At 51.4% G+C, this 19,247-nt stretch overlaps 5 protein-coding genes across 5 annotated transcripts, besides 1 other annotated feature; 2 read left to right on the top strand and 3 right to left on the bottom strand.

The window, feature by feature from the left end:
- Positions 1 to 19,247: part of a sequence feature (contig 1.5 561..450355(-1)) that runs on past both edges of the window.
- On the bottom strand, positions 396 to 5,451 carry ANIA_00225 (putative ABC bile acid transporter; the record flags this gene model as incomplete). Its single annotated transcript, XM_652737.1, has 2 exons — positions 396 to 5,334; positions 5,387 to 5,451. 2 exons carry the CDS (start codon positions 5,449 to 5,451, stop codon positions 396 to 398), a joined length of 5,004 nt encoding a protein of 1,667 aa, XP_657829.1.
- ANIA_00226 (putative ubiquitin conjugating enzyme (UbcC)) lies at positions 6,642 to 7,562 on the top strand. The gene is made up of 2 exons (XM_652738.2): positions 6,642 to 6,953; positions 7,010 to 7,562. Exons 1-2 carry the CDS (start codon positions 6,761 to 6,763, stop codon positions 7,492 to 7,494), a joined length of 678 nt encoding a protein of 225 aa, XP_657830.1. The 5' UTR covers positions 6,642 to 6,760; the 3' UTR covers positions 7,495 to 7,562.
- ANIA_00227 (uncharacterized protein) lies at positions 8,397 to 9,791 on the bottom strand (the record flags this gene model as incomplete). Its single annotated transcript, XM_652739.1, has 3 exons — positions 8,397 to 9,557; positions 9,610 to 9,628; positions 9,736 to 9,791. The coding sequence occupies 3 exons, from the start codon at positions 9,789 to 9,791 to the stop codon at positions 8,397 to 8,399; spliced, it is 1,236 nt and encodes a 411-aa protein (XP_657831.1).
- Positions 10,681 to 13,603, top strand: ANIA_00228 (MCM DNA helicase complex subunit MCM6; the record flags this gene model as incomplete). The annotated part of the gene is made up of 3 exons (XM_652740.1): positions 10,681 to 11,509; positions 11,642 to 12,329; positions 12,373 to 13,603. The coding sequence occupies 3 exons, from the start codon at positions 10,681 to 10,683 to the stop codon at positions 13,601 to 13,603; spliced, it is 2,748 nt and encodes a 915-aa protein (XP_657832.1).
- ANIA_00229 (putative DUF221 domain protein) lies at positions 14,718 to 17,674 on the bottom strand (the record flags this gene model as incomplete). The annotated part of the gene is made up of 4 exons (XM_652741.2): positions 14,718 to 15,704; positions 15,753 to 16,151; positions 16,204 to 17,608; positions 17,669 to 17,674. 4 exons carry the CDS (start codon positions 17,672 to 17,674, stop codon positions 14,887 to 14,889), a joined length of 2,628 nt encoding a protein of 875 aa, XP_657833.1. The 3' UTR covers positions 14,718 to 14,886.

Here is a 19,247-nt window from a genome sequence, read left to right as displayed (position 1 = left end):
TTGGAGATCAAAGTGGAGAGAAGGCGGCAGTTGATGTTGCAGGCAACCAGAGAGCGCACCACATGATCGTGCGGGGAAGATAAGCACTGCGGCTGAACTGTTTCAGTTTATATTTGCTTTTTACATAGAAGTACCATTCAGATTATCTAGGGTGGTTTTGTTACTTTGTTTATGATTTTAGCAACGGTCTAAAAATTAATCACTATCTTCAAGCAGCAGGTACAGCCCAACGCCGAGAATGTCGCGGATCCCCAAGTGTATGTATGTACCAAACTTTTGATCACAAATCCACGGTAGGTACAGAGAAGCCAGTGTAAGGCAAAAGGAACGAAGAACAAGAATAGCATAATTATACCGCGCGATAGTAGTAAACACATATGTATAGTTCGGAAAGTCTAAGAGTCGTCAACTAGACGCTTCTGCTCCCACGCCTTCTTCGCCAGCTCCAGGAGAGTCTCCAGGTTGCCGCTGTTCTCGCACATGCTTCGGAAAATCCCGCCTTCCTTGTTGACTAGCGTCCAGGGGTGGTCAAATTCAACAACCCGGCCGTGGTCCAAGACTAGGACCTTGTCGTAATCAATGATTGTTTGCAGGCGATGCGCGATGGTGATGATCGTGTTGTCACGAAGCTCACGAAGAGTCTCTTGGATCTTGGCATCGGTTGTGTAGTCAATGGACGCGGTGGCTTCATCCATCATGAGAACCTTGGGGTTCTTGAGCAGGGCTCGCGCGAGGCACAGTAGTTGTCGTTGGCCTTGGGATAAGTTGGAACCTGACTCAGATACCGGGCTTTCGAGATTGTGGAAGATATTCTTGTTGTCGAGAACAGTGCTGGAAATGGCGTTGCCTTCGGACGGAGAGGCCGATCCTTGCTCAGTGACCGTCAGAGTACTGGCAGTAACTGGTGTCGCTGTGCCAGACGTTCCCGAGCCGATCAGATGCACGCGACGGATTGCGGTGAAGATCTGCTCGTCGGTAAAGTGACCAAAGGGGTCCAGGTTGCTCCGGATGGTTCCGGTAAAGAGTGTCGGATCCTGAGGAACAATGGTGATTGCTTCTCGCAAGTCCTTCAAACCGATAGTTCCAATGTCCACGCCATCGATAGTGATTCGACCAGTCTCTGCTTCCAGACCGCGGAAAAGGGCGAGAGCTAGCGAGCTCTTTCCGGCACCGGTACGACCAACTATGCCAACCTTCTCTCCAGACTGCACAGTGAATGAAACATCGCGCAATACCGGATCAAGGTCAAGCCGGTATCGAGTGGAATAGTTGCTGAACTGGACCGAACCTTTGCTGGGCCAGTTGGGAGGCGGCCGTGAGTCAGCAATGACAGGAGGAGCCTCCTGCTCCACCTCGAGATACTCCTTAACACGCTCTACCGAGTTCATGCTCTGCTGCACCTCCGAGTAGAGACGCACCAGCCACAGAACGTTTTCAGTGAAGGTCACGGCGTAGGTTAGTGAAAGACCCGCAGCACCCGCATCAATTCTCCCAATATTCGACAGAATAAATGTCGCCGTCAAGAAAGACACCAAAGCCCCAGTGATATCAACACGGAACGCAAGCCATCTGTTGGCAGCCCAAAGGTAGATGTGAGGTCGGTTATAGTTGTTGATACGGCGGTGGTTGTCCACCAGGAATCTGGGTCCATCTCCGTAGGCGCGAATGGTTACAATGCCATTGAGTGTCTCCCCAAATTGCTGATATAGAGGGCTCCGCTGAACCGATTCCAACCGCTTCATGTCTCGAGAGGCGTTCAGGTAGATAGCTCCCAGGGCAAAATAGACCATGGTGATGAACACAGCCGCAATCAAGAATCCAGGAGTGATGATCGAGATCAGGATCACAATCATGACGACGGAAGCTAGACTATGAAGCATACCAATCGCGACAGGAGCAACTTCCTGGTCAATCGCTTCGACATCCTTGGAAAACCGGTTCATAAGCTGGCCAAGGGGTGTTGAATCGAAGAACTTGAATTTGGCGTGCATAACCGTCTTAAGAAGGCGCTTGTGGATGCTGTTCGATGCGTGCAGTGAACCCCAGAACAGAACACCTTCTCTGGTAGCCGAGATAGCAATGTAAAGGACACCCAGCAGTGCGTAGATACCGAGGTAGTATGTAACATTCACGTTGTTGTCCGAATCCACTGTCTGCGTTCCAATCTGAGGCGCCACGCCGGATGTTCGTGGGACACTGAGGACGTTGAAAGACGGGAACTTGAAATGAGCCATAGCAGCATAAGTACCTTCACTATTGATGTCGACATTGTCAGCGCTATACGAGTTTGCCCACTGTCGGATCCAGATGTTGGTCGACACAGAACCCAGTTGCTGGAGAGTGAAGACGAGGACAGCGACAATCCAATAGTACCAGGGGCCCATTGAGAAAAGATACATCTTAATGATAGGCCATTTTATGCTACCGACTGCCTTCGTCTCTGCGTGTTTCTTTGAGGTAGCTGTCTTCTGGAGTGTTTTACCGGGAGTTCCATTAACTGCACCATTGGCGGTACCATTAGCGGTTCCGTTAGGGATGCCGTTCGCGTGCGACTCGTTATCATCGTTGGCCGAATTCGAAGGGCGACGGGATCGAGGGGGACTAGAGCTTGACCGAGAGCCTGGTCTTGATTTGGCAAGTTCCTCGCCTAGAGCTTTAGAAGCACCTGCTTCGTCCGGCCTACCTTGGAAACTGACCTTACCATTATCCAGAGCAACGATGAAGTCGGCGTAAGGCGCTGTCAGTGCGATATTGTGCGTAACAAGAATACACGTCCGGTTGAGCATCAAAGGACCGCTCAGCGCTTCTCGGAAGATGTGCTTTGCGGTATGTGAGTCAACAGCGCTGAGACAGTCATCCAGAAGGAGATGCCGGGCTCTGCTGTAGATGGCGCGAGCAAGAGATATCCTCTGCTTTTGGCCACCAGACAAACCAATCCCTTTCTCGCCAACAAGCGTTTCATCACCAGCGTCGAGAATTTCCAGGTCACGCTCCAAGGCGCAGGCCTTGATCACGGCGTTGTAGCGGCGTTCATCGAACGGAGAAGCGAAAATAATGTTTTCCTTAATGGTGTCGTTGACGAGCCACGCCTCCTGAGCGCAGTAAGCGACGCTCTCGATGAGACCAGTACGTGTATCAACAGGGAGCTCGGCACGGTTAGCAGTGCCGCCAGGTAGATGGACACGTCCTTCCAGGAGTTTCATTTCACCAAGTAATGCCATCAAGAGGGACGTCTTTCCGGAGCCAGTCTGCCCAGCGATAATGTTCAGTTTGCCAATGAGAAACTCTACGTCAACGTTGATCAAACGGAAGGTTTCGTCCTTGTCACCGTTCTCGTTCGTCGGTCCTGTTCCCCAGGACAAAGTGGCGTGTTCCAGCGCGATTCTAGGCTCCGACGTATCCTCGTCCGCAAGCTGAATGTATTTTTCGGTCTCATCCTCGTTGAGGTATTTGTCAACACGGTCCAATGAGACTTTGGACTCTTGGACGTGAGCCACCATGTCCGCCAGCTGGTCTAGAGGAATACGCAGCAATGAGAACATCGAAAGTGCCGGGAAAGCAATGGACGGGGTCAACCGCTTCTTCTCGACAACAGTGTAAAGGAAAAACGAAGCAAAGGTAATCAGAATAGGCGTTCCGTACCAAACTGTCGCAGCAGTAGACCAGAGAATGTAGCGCAAGCGTAATGCCCGAAGTTCTGCGCGGCGTTTTTCATTTACGATGTCTTGGAAGCGTTCCTCCCAAGCAAAATACTTGATGATGCGAATGTTCTGCAAGATTTCGTTCGTTGAATGGATGCGAGCGTCAGTTCCTTTTAAGATCTGATTCTGCAACTTCGAGAATTTCTTGGCAATGATCAGGTTGATAGGGAGCATAAGGACCATGATGATGATACCCGCAAAGGAACTAAAGCCTAGGAGTCTGTACAGGAGCGTAACAGCAATGACGATCTGCACTGGCACACTGGCCCACAAGAAGTGCAGGTATGCGCCGACTTCGCTAACCTTGAACGAATCGATAGCCATAAGATTGATTATGGTTCCGATGTTCGCCAATGATTCGGCATCCTCTTTGACATCCTTCTTAGAGGCGTCGTTCTCTGCGTCCGTGGTGGGCTTCTTCTTTTTACGGCCAAAGGACAGGATTCGTTTCTTCTTATCAGGGACCTTCTCCTCGTCCTTCTTCGCTTCGACCGAAGGCCCCGCCTTTCGTCTCAGCGCCTTTGCATAGATCTCACCGATTATAATGGCACGGAGCTTCACACCCATTCGACGACCAATCCAGAGAGCCTGTCCGTCTGCCACACCCTGCGTAGCGGCCGAGACGAACAAAAGCACAGCGTACAGCCATGCGGCATTTGGCGTGGTAGATCTGGGATCTTCAACGTACTCCAATATGGCTTTAAGAAGGAGAGTTGGCAGGTACGTGAATAGGTTCGAGAATATAGTCCATGCACCCTGTAGCAGAATGGTGCCGGCAAAGTAACGTAATAGCTTCACTACCAAGGGCCCTTTGTATTGTCTGCAACGGAAATCTTCCAGGACTGTAGAGGCTTTTTGCGATGCGGTCAAATTCCAGACATCCTCCAGTTCTAGCGATTGCCTATAACCCTTAAAAATGAGCGGGTCCAACCATGAAAAGGTCGCCAGAGAAAGCAAGCTTGCAACGGGGTGACGCGCCGGCTCCAAGCCTTCCTCATGAGGGACAAGAACGGGCTTGTTTCCTCTCCGGGTAGTCACGGAAAGGAGCACGAGGAAGCTGGACAGCGAGAACTCAATTGAAGAGAAGGTCATAGCACGCTTCGAGATCGGGTATATAACGGCAGACCGGAATACGAGGACAGTGAGTAGCCATTGAAGTCCATAAAGGGTAGCTGTATGGTTCCAAAGCCTGGCGGGTGAATGCAGCTGACGGACAGAGAGGAGCAGTCGGACCAAGACCAGAAAGAGCAAGTAGCTCCAAGAAACTAGCCGAGCAGCCGCCGGGAGACGTCCATCGCGGCCCCATGCGTCCGACTTCAAGACCAGTGCGAAAACAACGACTTGCCCAACTAGCGCTGCTGCTTCCAAGACGACAAAAGCAATCTCCCCGCGGGGTCGATCCAGCTCAAAATGGGGCAGCTCAATCCGCGCGGCTTTAGAAAGCATCGGGTCCGATTCTTCCGTTAAATCCTCCTCGGCCCCTCTTATATCCTGTACGCTTCCAACATCGTCGCTCGGCAACAGCTTGTAGGCGAAGCTCTTCCGTGAAAATATGTAACGATACGCAACGCGGGTGGTAATGAGTATAAGCGAGAGAGCGCATGCGGCAAGCGGTAGGATTTCCTGCAAATACCTTGAAGAGGTCATTAGCAGACACTCCAAGAACCGACCGCCAACTAGCATACCTGCGTTGGAAGCAGCGGGAAAGATCGTCAACAGCCCATATAGGGCCGGCGCATTGCGGAATCATACCCGACAGCGCAGATGACGGCGAATGTCGCAAAAGCGAAAGCCTTGAGCAGAGCCCGCCTCTATTGTATACCAGGCAGCAGGTGCAGCCAGGACGACACGAGGCGAGGACAGACTTTTCCGGGCACCAGCTCGCGTTCTAGATCGTGGTATAGCTTGGAACGAAAGGCGGAACCATGACAAGGCGAATGTACAAAATAGAGAAACAATATAATATACGAGTATCAAGCTTTGACAGCCAGCAACAATGGCAGACAAAGAATAGCAGCCAAACAATTGATAAAGTAGGCGTGAAAGGAAGAGAGCGGGAAGTTAAGAGAAGAACTAGAGAGATGACGAAGGAACTTCGACGGAGATTGACCTGAGACAGCAGTTTGTTAGTAAGAAGTGGGAACGCTCTGGACTCCACCGCCCACCGTTCATTCTCGCTCCAGTCCTGTTCTAACCAGACCCAGTCCCCGTTAATACCAAAGTGCTCCAGCTTGCATCTAACTGCGGAGTTATCGCGCAAGGGACAGTCATCTGTGAGTCAAAGGCGTTCGGGACGGGGGTATGCATGACTCTCATAATGAGGAGCGTCCAATACGAGATGTCGCAACAAGAAAGGATTGTTGAGCTTGGGCCTGGGCTGAATCCCCCACGAGCATCCTGGCCATTATTCCATACGACGCTCTCTGTTCTGCAATATCGTCCGATGTAACCGACTGATAACGCTTTAGAGCCGAAAGACGGTCAAATTATTTAGCCAAAGTCCGTGCATCCAGCACCGCTTCATCTACGCGTGACACCAACGCAAGCTTCGCTCGGCTATATATCCCGGCGTCTGCTCGCTCTGATCTGTTGGTAACGGGATCGCCAGCCTTGCATTATCTGTAGACAAGCTTGATAGACCAATATGCTCGGTTCTAGATGGTTGACAAGGGATCTTATGCAGGAATCCCCACTTGAAGACGGGTCTTAAAAAGGCTTAAGAAACCAAAAGGTAGGCTGGTTGCCGCCACCACCCCGGCCGGGTCCGTTATCGGATCTCCGCCACGATCGTGCGGAACTTGTAGGTAAAGAATGAATGGCGTCAGGCCAGACAGAGTCTTCAACAGGCACAGGCGCTGAATCCCGCAGCCGCCGCTTCTCCCGTTGTTGCCTCTCCTGTTCTCTTTTCTCCTGCATCTTCCTATCTACTCTTTTTCTTTGTAAACACCCCCTTTTATCGACGACTTGGGCCATTGCCCCCGATTCAAGCTCGCCTCGAATTACTCGTCCAGCGGCAAAATCCCAGTAATCACTGTTCACCGTCAATCACCATCTCCATCATGGCTGAACGGATTTTAATGAACGAGTTCAAGGCTCTCTCTCAAGAGCCGTGGGTCAACGTTGAGCTTCAAAACGACGACATCTTCAGATGGACGATCGGGCTTATCGTGCTGAATCCAGATTCGTTATTTTACGGAGGTTACTTCAAGGCATCCATGAAGTTTCCAACGAACTACCCGTATTCGCCACCGGGTACGCTTTTTTGCCCTTGAGTGCTCAGACCTGCCATTTACTAACAATGCTCGTAGAGTTCCGCTTTCACCGACCCCTCTATCACCCGAACATCTACACCGACGGCAAGCTCTGCATCTCCATCCTCCACTCGCCCGGCGAAGATGAAATGTCCGGTGAACTCGCGTCTGAACGCTGGTCGCCCGCCCAACGCGTTGAGTCCGTACTGATTTCTATACTTTCCCTTCTCGACGACGCGGAAGTCTCCTCGCCGGCCAACGTAGACGCTTCGGTTCTCCTCCGCAAGGATTTTGAAGCCTACAAAGAACGTGTACGAAAGTGCGTGGAGGATTCGAAGGCTGACATTCCCGAGGGATTCGAAATGCCGACACACGAGAGCACGATCAGGAGTGCCCCGAAGCAGGTGAAGGACGATGACTCGGACTTTTGGGCCGAGAGTGACGTGGACGATGATATGTTTGGAGGGAGTGGAAGTGACCAGGAGGAGGTTGACTCGGATGCGTTTGAGCAGGGCGATGACTCGATGAGTGATGACGAGTGAGCTTTCTCTTCGAGACTTACATGGAGAGAAGTCGAAGACGGGCCAGGAACTCACGTTCGTGAGTTTTTCAACTTATTAAACTGGCATGGCATAGCGAGGCGTATTTTCGGCGTATTTTCGAGGTTGTATTTGTTACGATATCCAGCATTCGCGTGACGGTTGCGTTTTAGCTCATTTCCCCCCTCTTTTATTAGATTGGCTCATACTGCGATATCTGCTCTAGCAAGTCTGAGTGGGTTAACTACTTGCAATTCTACTTTAATCACTGATTCGAGTTTAGTTGGCGTAACTAAGAGTACATCTTCTTTGTTCAACCTTTGCGTCATAGTTTCTAACATTATGTGCATATGTTTTCACGGCAGTACACTGAGTTCTGTCAGACAGATGACAACGTAGGCCATAAACATATGGACAACCAAAGCGATAGCTACATATGTAACTCGGGAATGCATGTATCTTAAGGAATGTCATTCTAGCACCGAATTAATCGGAAAGAAAGTATTCTAGTTTACAAGAGGGCGATGCGGGAAGATGGGCCAGGAGACCGCATACCAAGGCTTTTTTTACGAGAAACTTTGCGGATTTCTGGGAGATGAGCACATCATGGAACTGATAACTCGTATTTGTTCTAAGCGATTGTCGCTGGAAGAAAGTGTAGATCGTGTGGAGTTCTGCTGCTGGAGCTGAGGAGGATGTTTGGAATGAGTACGAGAGTACTTCGGAGGCTGCCAACTTTCTGGATGAACTTGGACCAAGGTTGAGGGATGCATCCAGGGTTGCAGCATAAATGCAGCGGGTGGGTAGTGCTGTTCAATTTAATGCACAGTATGTCAAAGACTTTGTATCCATTGCGGCCGTGGGTATCATCCTCCTTCGCTAACATACATGTTTAGGTATCGGGATCAACCTTTTGCCTCGGAGAATGCAACCAACTCCTTCTCAAAGGCCTCTACACCGCGAATCGGCTTGGCTAACATCAGAAAACTAAAGAGTGTCTCGTTGTACTGGAATTGCAGATCTGGGGGTAACCGTTTATGGATTGTCAACAGCTCACCAGTTGACCACGCACGTTCCGAATCTTTCAAATCTATATCGCAGTTTTCTTCAAGAAGATGCCATATGAAGCTCTCGCATGCTGGATACCTGTCCAACTCGTGCTTCTTAACAAGGTTATTTAAGTAGATTAGAAAGCGCTGTGTTTTGCCGGGTGAATCTTGAAAGTCCCAGAGCGCCGCAGTGATGTAGATGAGCGCCGCAGTGCGAGTAATTTCTTGGGTGGGCACGTTGCGAACAACGTATATGCGAGAGTCGTGGGGCACGCGGGAAGGGCGGGGCCCGCTCGAGAGAAGAGAGAAAAGGGGGCTTTCCATCTGGAAAGCTATACGGCGTTGGGGGCAAGTTGTCAGGTAATCGTCGTTGTTGTGCGAGAGCATAAGGCCTTCTGCCGCGCGAAGAAAGGTTACGAGCCAACCTTGACTGTTTTCTGAACGGGTCAAAGTCTGAGGAGAAGGTATCATAACATATCGAACGTAATGGAGGAAGACTTCCGCGAGCCCACTGGAACGAGCACCGGCGCGAAAGATCTGAACTGCCTGCTCTTCGTACTCCCCAGCTTTCTCTTTGCTTCCAAAACGGTCTTCTTGAAGGGCGAGGCCTGCGAATGCCATTGCTAAGCTGTCGCCATCAATCTGGATGCGGCCGTTGACAGCATCCTCGACTCCTTTCCTGGCATTGGTGAGATGGTAATCAATTTCTCTAGCGTTGCTATGGTCGTATAATTGAGCCTTCCATCGAGCGCAGTATGCGAGTATGACCGCTCGAAATGATAACGGGTGCGCCATGGCGGTTTTGAAAGCGCAGTCCTTGATGTGTTTATTCTGGCCAGACCAATAGGTCAGTTTGTTGGTCCAGTAATCCGCAAGCTCCATATCAGACGACGTTATCGGAAGGACGTCGAAAGGGTCTTTTCTTGAGGCGCCGAGCATAGTGGTGGGCGATGGCAGGGGTGGGCTTGCTGATGCGACGGGCTTTAGTCGGGAGACTTTGGTTTCTTTAGTACCCGGCTAGTCGAGTTAGCGCATACAACCAGGCAGAGTTTCATATCCGGTGACCTACTGAGTCCAGAACCGGTGTGCTAATCCGAGGAGGAGATATATCGACCGATCCGTCATCTGCGCCTTCTGGTACCTCTGCCCTCCGCTCCCAAGGGAGACATGGATATAGCCCCCCACTGGGCCTTACCTCGCTGCCATTGCGGGAATGCGAATACCGTTGCTGCCTGCGCTTCTCTTGGACATGGTGTCGCATTACATGTGCGCGCTTTTCCCGGGACGAGGAGTTCGAATCGACAAAGTAGAATGTCTGGCTTTTGGACTGGCTTCTGGGGCCCTCGTCGGCCGAGATTCGCTTCTGCCGCTTAAGCCTGAGATTCTGGAGGTCTTCGCTAGCGCTCCCTGGCGAGATGACATGTTAGGATCATGAATGGAGAAGAACAAAAGTGTAAATGCTCGGTGACCAACGCCGTAGAGGAGACTCAGGGAAGCTGGCACGTGGTGCAGCGACTATCTCAGTGTGAATGGGGTCGGCAGAAAGACACCTGTTGGCGGCCATAATGCGGGGAAACGATCGAAACTGAAGGCGAAGGGCCGTCAGGACCTCATAGCGGGGGACGTTACGGGGTAAAGAAGGATAGCATTGACAGAGTAGCGCCCAAGGTCGCAGGCGCAGGTAGTTCGCTTATCTGTCTCTGCATTCCAGCAGTGCGCCCCTTCCATCCACTCCGCCCAGGGACGATGGCTTGACAAGTGGGGGGCGGATTCGACAGCTCAGAGCCTTGAATCGCAAACAATTCCCGCATGGTTTATTGGCCCTTTGGTCGAGTCTCCATCCGCTCAGACCTTGTCGGGGCTGCCAGTTGCAGTCTAGCGGCATTGGTGAGAAGGGCCGTGCACCTGGCCAGTTGCTGAGTCAGAAACCACTTAACGCGTCGGTGTAAAGTATTTCCGGACTAGACGCGTTTCGTGTGAACGCGTGAAAGAAATATTGATTTAGGCGGGCAGTCACCCCCTACAGTTTGGTACTATTGCTGCGACCACACATTTGACTCGACACCACCTCCAGTTTGATAAATACATCCGACGATTACGATAGTTTACGGTTGGCCTCGTTGGCCGCACGCCTTTCACCATGTCCTCCCTTTTTGACGCCGTTCTCCAGTCCGAATTGGGCTCAACCGCCGGCTCTCGAGATGACCGGGGACTCCATTCAGATGCTTTGCCCAGTTCACGACCTCAACCAATGTCCGAGAGCAACGCTCCAATGAGTGATGCCAATGCGTTTCCTGACGATCAGGTCCCCGAGACAAGCAGATCGACGTCTACCCGGCTGCGAAATCCCTATGTTGCTGGAGCACCGCCGGTGGTCGACTTGGCTGGTGAAAAGGTACAGCAGGCTTTCGAAGAACTTCTGGAAAACTATCAGGAGGAAGCTCCACCAAAGTCATCACACACCCCGCAGTCATCAGCGCCAATGACCAACAAATACTACATCGCGCAAATCCACGGCATGGCGAAATGGGAACTGTCGACATTGTATGTGGACTTTACACACCTCACCTCGCTAGACAACCCTATTCTTGCGGATGCAATCGCGAATCAGTACTATCGATTTCAGCCATTCCTCGTGAAGGCTCTCCATAACCTGATCGCGAAGTACGAGCCCGAATACTTTGTCTCGCACCGTCAAGCCACTAGCAGCGTTTCGTCACAAGCTGGCACGTCTTTAATGGCGGGCAACTCTAGCGTGGCCGACGACCCTAAGCTAGATCGGACGATCCGTGAGAAGACACGGCACCAGCAGACAGATAAGCTGTTTGCCCTGGCGTTTTACAACCTGCCTCTGGTCTCTAGACTTCGACAGCTTCGAACATCGCAAATTGGAAAACTGCTGTCTGTGTCTGGCACAGTTACCCGCACGTCCGAAATTCGACCTGAGCTTTCCCTCGGAACTTTCATTTGTGAGGCTTGCAGAACCGTCATCTCGAACGTAGAGCAGACATTCCGTTACACCGAGCCCACGAGATGCCCGAATAACCTCTGTGGAAACAGAGTCGGGTGGCGTCTGGACATTGGCAAAAGTACGTTTGTAGATTGGCAGAAGGTGAAACTGCAGGAGTCCTCACATGAAATTCCAACCGGCAGCATGCCCCGGACTATGGATGTGATATTGCGCGGTGAGATGGTCGACCGTGTCAAGGCTGGTGAACGGTGCATCTTCACCGGTACGCTTATTGTTATTCCCGACGTCAGTCAGCTAGGACTGCCGGGTGTTCGCCCCGAGGCCGTTCGTGACAATAGCGGTTTCCGCAGCAATGATGTTGGAGGTGGAGGAGTCAGTGGCCTCAAGGCGCTTGGTGTGCGGGATCTCACCTACCGCCTGGCTTTCCTGACTTGTATGGTTACTCCTGATACAACGACCCCCGGCCAGCAATCCAACCAGCAACTGAGCGGCCAGTCCAATCGAATCCTCGGCTCGCTAAACCAAAACCCCGATCCTGAGCCCGACGACGACAAGGCACAGGAGGCATTTCTTCAGAGTCTGAGTCCGGCAGAAGTCGAGGACCTAAAGACCATGGTTCACTCCGAATACATTTATTCTCGTCTAGTAGACTCTATGGCGCCGATGATTTACGGCCACCGACAGATTAAGAAGGGTTTGCTTCTGCAGCTCGTAGGAGGAGTGGCTAAGTCGACAGAACAAGAAAGCCTGCAGCTCCGTGGTGACATCAATATTTGCATCGTTGGTGATCCATCAACTAGCAAGAGTCAATTCCTCAAGTAAGTTACTTGCTTATTAAAATGTTCCTTGCTGACTAGTCAGATACATTTGCTCTCTTCACCCCCGCGCCGTCTACACAAGCGGCAAAGCTTCATCCGCTGCCGGTTTAACCGCAAAGGTTGTCAAAGACGCGGAGACGGGCGAGTTCACCATCGAGGCCGGAGCTCTCATGCTGGCGAACGGTGGTGGTATTTGCGCCATTGACGAATTCGACAAAATGGACATCAGCGACCAAGTGGCCATCCACGAAGCAATGGAACAGCAAACGATCTCCATCGCTAAAGCAGGCATTCACACAACCCTCAATGCCCGTGCCTCTATTCTCGCCGCCGCGAACCCCATCGGCGGCCGCTACAACCCTAAGACCACCCTCCGTGGCAACCTGAACTTCAGCGCACCTATCATGTCCCGATTCGATTTGTTCTTCGTCATACGCGACGAGCCTAACGAGGACGTCGACCGCAATCTGGCGGATCATATTGTCAACGTGCACATGAACCGCGACGCGGCAGTCGAGCCGGAATTCAGCACTGAGCAGCTGCAACGGTATATCCGTTTTGCGCGGACATTCCGCCCCGTCTTCCGGGAGGAAGCCAAGGCTGTGCTTGTTGAGAAGTACAAAGAGCTTCGCGCGAACGATGCACAAGGGGGGATGGGACGGTCATCATACCGTATCACAGTCCGTCAATTGGAGTCTTTGATACGTCTCTCTGAGGCCATCGCAAAGGTCAACTGCGTTGAGGAGATTGTCCCCAAGTTTGTGCGAGAAGCCTACGATCTCCTCCGCCAGAGTATCGTCACGGTCGAGAAGGACGATGTCGAAGTGGAGGACGATGAAGGCGCCGCCAACGCAGATGAGGACATGCCCGACCGCGACCGAGACGGCGACAGCCCGATGCGCGAGGAGCCCCAGTCGGCCGCCGCAGCTGAGCCCGTTGAACCACGCGCCAAGACAAAGATTACCTATGACAAATACATGAAGATTCTGAACCTGGTTGTGCGCCGGATTCGCGAAGACGAGGCCCAAGCGGGCGAGGGTGTCGAGCAGGAAGACTTACTTGTCTGGTACCTCGAGCAGATTGAGGCCGAGCTGAACAATGAGGAGGATCTGCAGCGGGAGCGCAGCCTTGCTGTTAAAGTCCTCAAGCGCATGGTTAAAGATAACATTCTCATGCCGATTCGTGGGGAGGGCCTTGTTGATGAGGCTTCTGAGGTGCAGACTGACAGGACGATCTATGTGCTGCATCCTAATTGTGCGATTGATGAGGAATAGTCGTCGTATGATGAAATGGCACGGCCTGGCATCTGGATGGCTTGGGGTTGCACGGATGGAGTCGAGGAGCATGTTTGGTGGTAATGAGTGATGATACCTATTTTCATACAAGTAATCTGCTTTATCATAGAATTTTGACGATTTTTGGGTCTGGTATTTGTCTTCCCAAGGAGAGACATAATCTTCCGCGTTCTTCATGAGGAGCTAGAGCTCAATGCATTTCCTGTGCGGTCCCCGCCTAGCTATTCTCGCGTCTCGAGATATCAGTCTCAGAATGTCATGCAGCCGCAGCAGTAAACCATTCAAAGGCCTGCAGCGGTGTGCAGGTGTGTATGTTACATCAGCAGTCGTGATAAGAACAGGTAGCATAATAGTTACCCTTCCCAAAAGGACTCTTCCTCTGCAATATCCAAGCCAGCCCATGCTGCGAATCTAGAATCTGAGGCCACAAGCACCGCCAATACCATCTGAAACTATTCTATGCTATCCTCACATCCAGAGCAGGGAAGGGTTAACTGCGTCTATGGTTCCAACAGTAAACCTCCCTTACACATCTCTATTGTCCTGATATTCCGCCTAAATCTTCCACCTATGCTAAACCCCACGGCGCCTCCTTTGAACCCGCTATCAGTTCTCTAGACCCATTCTTTCCCCATCCCTCCAAGTCTTGACATCCTCCAGCTACCTATTCTACTTATGCTCTCCTCGCTAGTAACACGCTCAAAGTTATTTGTGTATCAAATCCAGAGAGAAGTTCGCCTCGTTATCTCTCCATCCTGGAAGACGAGCACTAAACTGGCTTTTGGCTGGTGAGGGAAGGTCAGGGCGGGAAGTAGGGAGCATGAATAGTGGAAGATGTTGTCTGTAGATGACAGGGAATGGAGGGTGAAAGAGCTGGATATGTGGGTCTGGTTTTCTTAGGGATTCGTGGTGTATATAGTGGGGAGGATCAAGAGGTTATGGAAGAAGAATCTGGGGATTCTGGAGTGAGGTGTAGATAATTGTGTTGATGCTGGGTCATGTATATGGCCGCCAATCCAGCACTCTTACTTAGAATAGGCAAGTCAATCAGCACTACACCGTCCGGCGATGAATCTTGGTAAAACAGTCATATTATTATGATTAGACATCCGCATATAGGTATGGACAACACATCCAAACCTGCCAGATATTGCTGCGTGCATCAACCGTGGTCCATAAAGACGCTGGGTATCAAGCATATCGAAAGATAAGAGAAAGACAACACTTTAAAGTGAGAGCATTTGCAAGGGTATACAGGCCGTTTAGTAGTAGATCTTCTCTTCGAAAATCGGAGGAACACCCTTTTCAACATTCCAAACGATATGGTTCTTCTCATCCAACCAGGCGTCCTCGTCTGTGATGGGGATAACGCGGCTCGTGTGAGCCACTTCCTGAGCACTGATGCCCATTTCGTCACGGGGTATCCAGAGAAGTGGTGCCTGAGCACTAATGGCAGGGTGGTAGTAAGCGTTCCGCTCGACCTCGGGAGGGTAGGAGACAGTTTCCGTGCCGTTGGGTACGAGTGTGCGCAGCTGACGGTATCCCGAGTACTTGTCAGGTCGGAGATACTTAGTCAGGAAGTTGGTCTTGGGTTCAGCGGGGTTGGCTTGAGTGAGACCCTTCTCAGCAGAGTCAACATTATCCGCGGTTTGACCGTCAGCGGCGGAAGGGCTGGCGCTGCCGTCGTATTCATCCTTCGCCCCGTTGGTTTCCTGTGAAAGCAAAGCTTCCTCTTCCGCTTCCAGATTCCTTGGGAGGTAGTTGATGAGCGGGTCCAGGGCTGCATTGAGCGAAACGTGATAGATGATCATGGTCACGAGAAGAATGATTGTGAGAATCATAGGTCCAAGAGCGATTGGGTCAGTACCAGTTCCAATGGCGAAAAGACCGATAAGGCAGACCACCAATAGGTAGCATCCGACCAGAATCTGTTGCAACGCCCGCGCAAAGGTCTTGCCCTGAGTGTCAATATCGGCATTGGACACGTACAGCAAGTTGTACCGGTAGGCAAAGTAGAAGAGATACAAGCCGATGGTGGCGAAGCCGAGAACCAGCGGTGCGATGCACGAATAGGTAATTGCTAGATCGGTCAGTTGAGCTGATTACTTAAATGAGCAGGGATACGCACCAATGACCGCCAGGAGAGTGAAAACGGGATACACAGTTCCCCAGCCCAAACCAGCAAGATTCGACCAGCGGCTGTACATTTTCCGGGGGGTGTTATCCAAAAGACGGCCAAGAATTTTCCCAAGAATCAACCCGGAGATCTGCAGAAGAGCACCAGAGCTGAAGGACAATCCTTGCAAGACAATGTAAGAGATGTAGAAGTTCGCGGAGAGCGGAAGGTTGTTGGCCAGCAGCGAGGTAGCAGAAGTAGGGTTACTGACAATCTTGGTCACGACACTCGTGGCCGCAGAACTGAGTGTTACGACCAAGAACACTTGCACCACCTGAAAAAAGAAGTAGAAGTTCTGGGTGGACAACTCCACAGCTGCCAGATTAGGGGCGCCGCCGATCTTCGCCATCACTATGAAAGTCTGTAAGCCCATGATCGAAAGCAAATCAACAAAACAACTTACACCGCAGAACAATAGGGACCAAAGCCATAAGAACAGCCATCAAGATAGTAGGGAGAAGACCGGTAATCGCACCCAGAATCCAGTCTGGCACGTCGTTGATGAAACGAAGAAAATGAACCTTATCAGTCAAATTGTTGATGTTGGATAGAGAACCGACGAAAGCCGTAGGAATCGCCCAGAAGATAACCATTGCCGACACAAATGCAACCGACGCTCCGTACCGAATGATGCGCTCCCACCACTTGATGCGCAAGTTGGACCAGATAATTTGAGTCGGTTCCAGCCCGATGTATCGCGGTGCCATGTGCAGAGGGAGGTTGTGAGCCACGGATTGAAAGGCCGCCTGAGCGTCCGCCTGTGTATGAAATTCGACGAAAACCGAAGACACCAATTTCGCTTCACCGGCCCTGTGTTGCGTTTGCAGCGCCTCAATTTCAGGGGTAAGGCGCTCAATTTCTGACCTGGCCCAATTGATCGTGTCGACTTTCTTACCGATAATGGGCTTGAGCCGATGAGTAGGTCGATCCTTGGGTCGCACCCAGCGGGCCGCGACAGAGCCGGACTCGCCATCATCTTCAGTGGCTTCTGGGGCAGTAGACTGTTCACCGGTGCCTCTGTTCTTCTTCAAAGCCTTGAGGCGCGCAGCATTGGCCATCCGGATTAGCTTTGTCTCAGCGGCTTCAAGTTTGATCGCGGCAGCGTGCCGGTCGTTGACCTTTTCCGCCAGTTCGGCAGTGTCTGTAGTGAGCCACACATTCTTGACCTTGTTTGCGCCAAACATAAACCGAATCTTCTCAACGCTCTGGTACTCTTCAGGGACAGTAGTGAACAGAACAGTGCGAGAGGACAAGCGGCTTGCGTAGGAGCGGGATAGCGAGTACGCTTGCCGCAGGTTAATGTAAAAGAGACTCTCCCGGGTGACGGTGAAGAAAACAAAAGCGACAAAAACCCAGGCGACGAGTGCATGTGCAAAGAAACGAGCGTACTTTGTTTCGCTGACATTGGAGAAACTCAGAATGTCGAGCTGTTGCTTGCCTGCTCCACCGGTTGCATTGACTGGGAACAGGATCGGAAAGGTTAAACACGAGCCAACAAAGCAGATCATGGTGATAATTTTGAGAAATCGAAGCAGGAGATATGCGTCCATAGAATGGTGCTGCAGGACGTATTCATCAGGCAGTTTGTACATATCCTTAATCCATCCCAATGGCCCAGTTGACGAAGGGGGCGTCTTTTGCGAGTCTCGCAGGACGCCAAGGTAGGTTCGAGGCATATACATGCGGCGCTCGCTCCGTCGCAGAATCACAAAGATCAGGACCATCGCGCCCGCGACGACCAAGGACGGGACCAGCACAGTGACAAGACTGGAGGCGGAATTGGAAGCCGCTTGGGGGTTTTCAGAGTCCTGTCACCACGAGATAAGTCAGAGATACTGGCTGCGACCGGTACATCGGTTGATACTTACAGCCATAGTGACGGTCGACTGTCAGTGACAGTGTTCCAGGCAACACAACTGAGTCAATGGACGATTGCGAGCTCAGAAGACCGAGCCGCAGACTGAATTTGGCCCGGCGATAGTTTATTAGACAGAAATTGAGAGAGCGATAAGGAAAAGATTAAACGAAAGATTGAAGTCTGAATATGACAAGACGGAGGAAAGGAAAAAGAAGCGAGAGCTGGGGAGGGGCTGCGAGCAACGTGCTGAAGCAGCAGCAGCACAGACGACGGCGGTCGAAAACAAATCCACCTGAAAAAGCAAAACTTTAAGCTGCGTCAGGAAGGATGTGCAGTGGGCAGTTATGTAAAGGAGTGGAAAGCTGGGCGACCCAGCCAAGGGAGAGCAATGAAACGCGGTTGAAAAGAGCACGAGAGGGAGCTAGCTAGCTGGTGGTTGGAATTTGCTGGCTGCGCTTAATCGGTTCGTTCCAGCGATCGGCCGTGTCGATGTCATTTCATCACGACTCCACGACTCCATCCTCCCTTTCAATCCTCAATACTACTATCTATTGTAAGTGGCCTCCGACCCTGCGGATGTTCCTGGCTGTTCCTGGCTGTTCCTGACCCTGAACAGAAGAATTACAAGCACAGCTCTTTGCTGCATTCTCATCTCAAGCGTCATACATATCGCCATGATACAAGGATCTCATCAAACTCTGCGCAAAAACGAGATTTCGAGATCGGAATCAGAGTTGCCAATAGATCGGTTTAGCGCCAGGCTAGTGCTCTAGTTGCTGTTATTCGGCATCCATGTGGCGAGTCTCGTCGGGCAGCTGATATCATCCAATGGCTCGAATCACTGGGCAGCTCTTTGCCTCAACTGTCCCTGGTCTGCTCTCGACCGTTTTGCTGATGTTTCCACTGCTCATGCAAAGATTACAGCATTGCGTTGCACCATTTGATTCTGGGGCCATCTTTCGATCGAGTGGACCTGGAACGACGTTTCAAGGGGGAACCGAGTTTGGGTCACATGACTCGACCGGGCTTTGCCCGGCGATACGCCCAAGGTGCAAATTACGTAGTTCTTGACTCGTCAAGACCCCTGGATGCAGAGTCGAGGTTAAATGGATGGCTCCAGTCAAACGCGGTCGAAGATCAAGAGCTCGTGGCTGCTCAATGCTCAACATTGAGATTGATTTGATGATGCGAGTCTCAGTCGTCATGATCGGCGGTACATGGTACGGTATAAGACATTCGATTATCAGCAAGGTTGAAATCAAGCTTAGTGTTGCAAAGTACAAGTACGGCTCAGGATCCAGAAGACGACGAATGCGTCTATGATCCTGATCGTCGAGTCCACACAGTGCTGGGTTGTTTTCCTGGTTCGGATTGACCGAACGCTGGATTATTTTCCATACAGTGCGGCCCCGCCAAGCCGATCCTCGTTTAGCCGATAATCTCGCTTAGCCGATATTTTTTTGTGGGATGAATTCCATCCTATATAATCATACCTCGCTTTACTATGTAACCCCGATCCCCGATATATCGGGAACCATATTGTCTATCTGAAATCTCATTCTTATTGGATACTTCATCAATATATGGCT

This window comes from Aspergillus nidulans, chromosome VIII (assembly GCF_000011425.1).
Source record: "Aspergillus nidulans FGSC A4 chromosome VIII".
In the NCBI taxonomy this organism is placed as follows: domain Eukaryota; kingdom Fungi; phylum Ascomycota; class Eurotiomycetes; order Eurotiales; family Aspergillaceae; genus Aspergillus; species Aspergillus nidulans.
This window is presented reverse-complemented; position numbering and strand designations above follow the sequence as displayed.

Coding starts and splice junctions, on each gene's coding strand:
- ANIA_00226 (XM_652738.2), top strand. CDS start 6,761: ATGGCTGAACGGATTTTAATGAACGAGTTCAAGGCTCTCTCTCAAGAG. Junction 6,954..7,009: donor CTACCCGTATTCGCCACCGG/GTACGCTTTTTT, acceptor CAATGCTCGTAG/AGTTCCGCTTTCACCGACCC.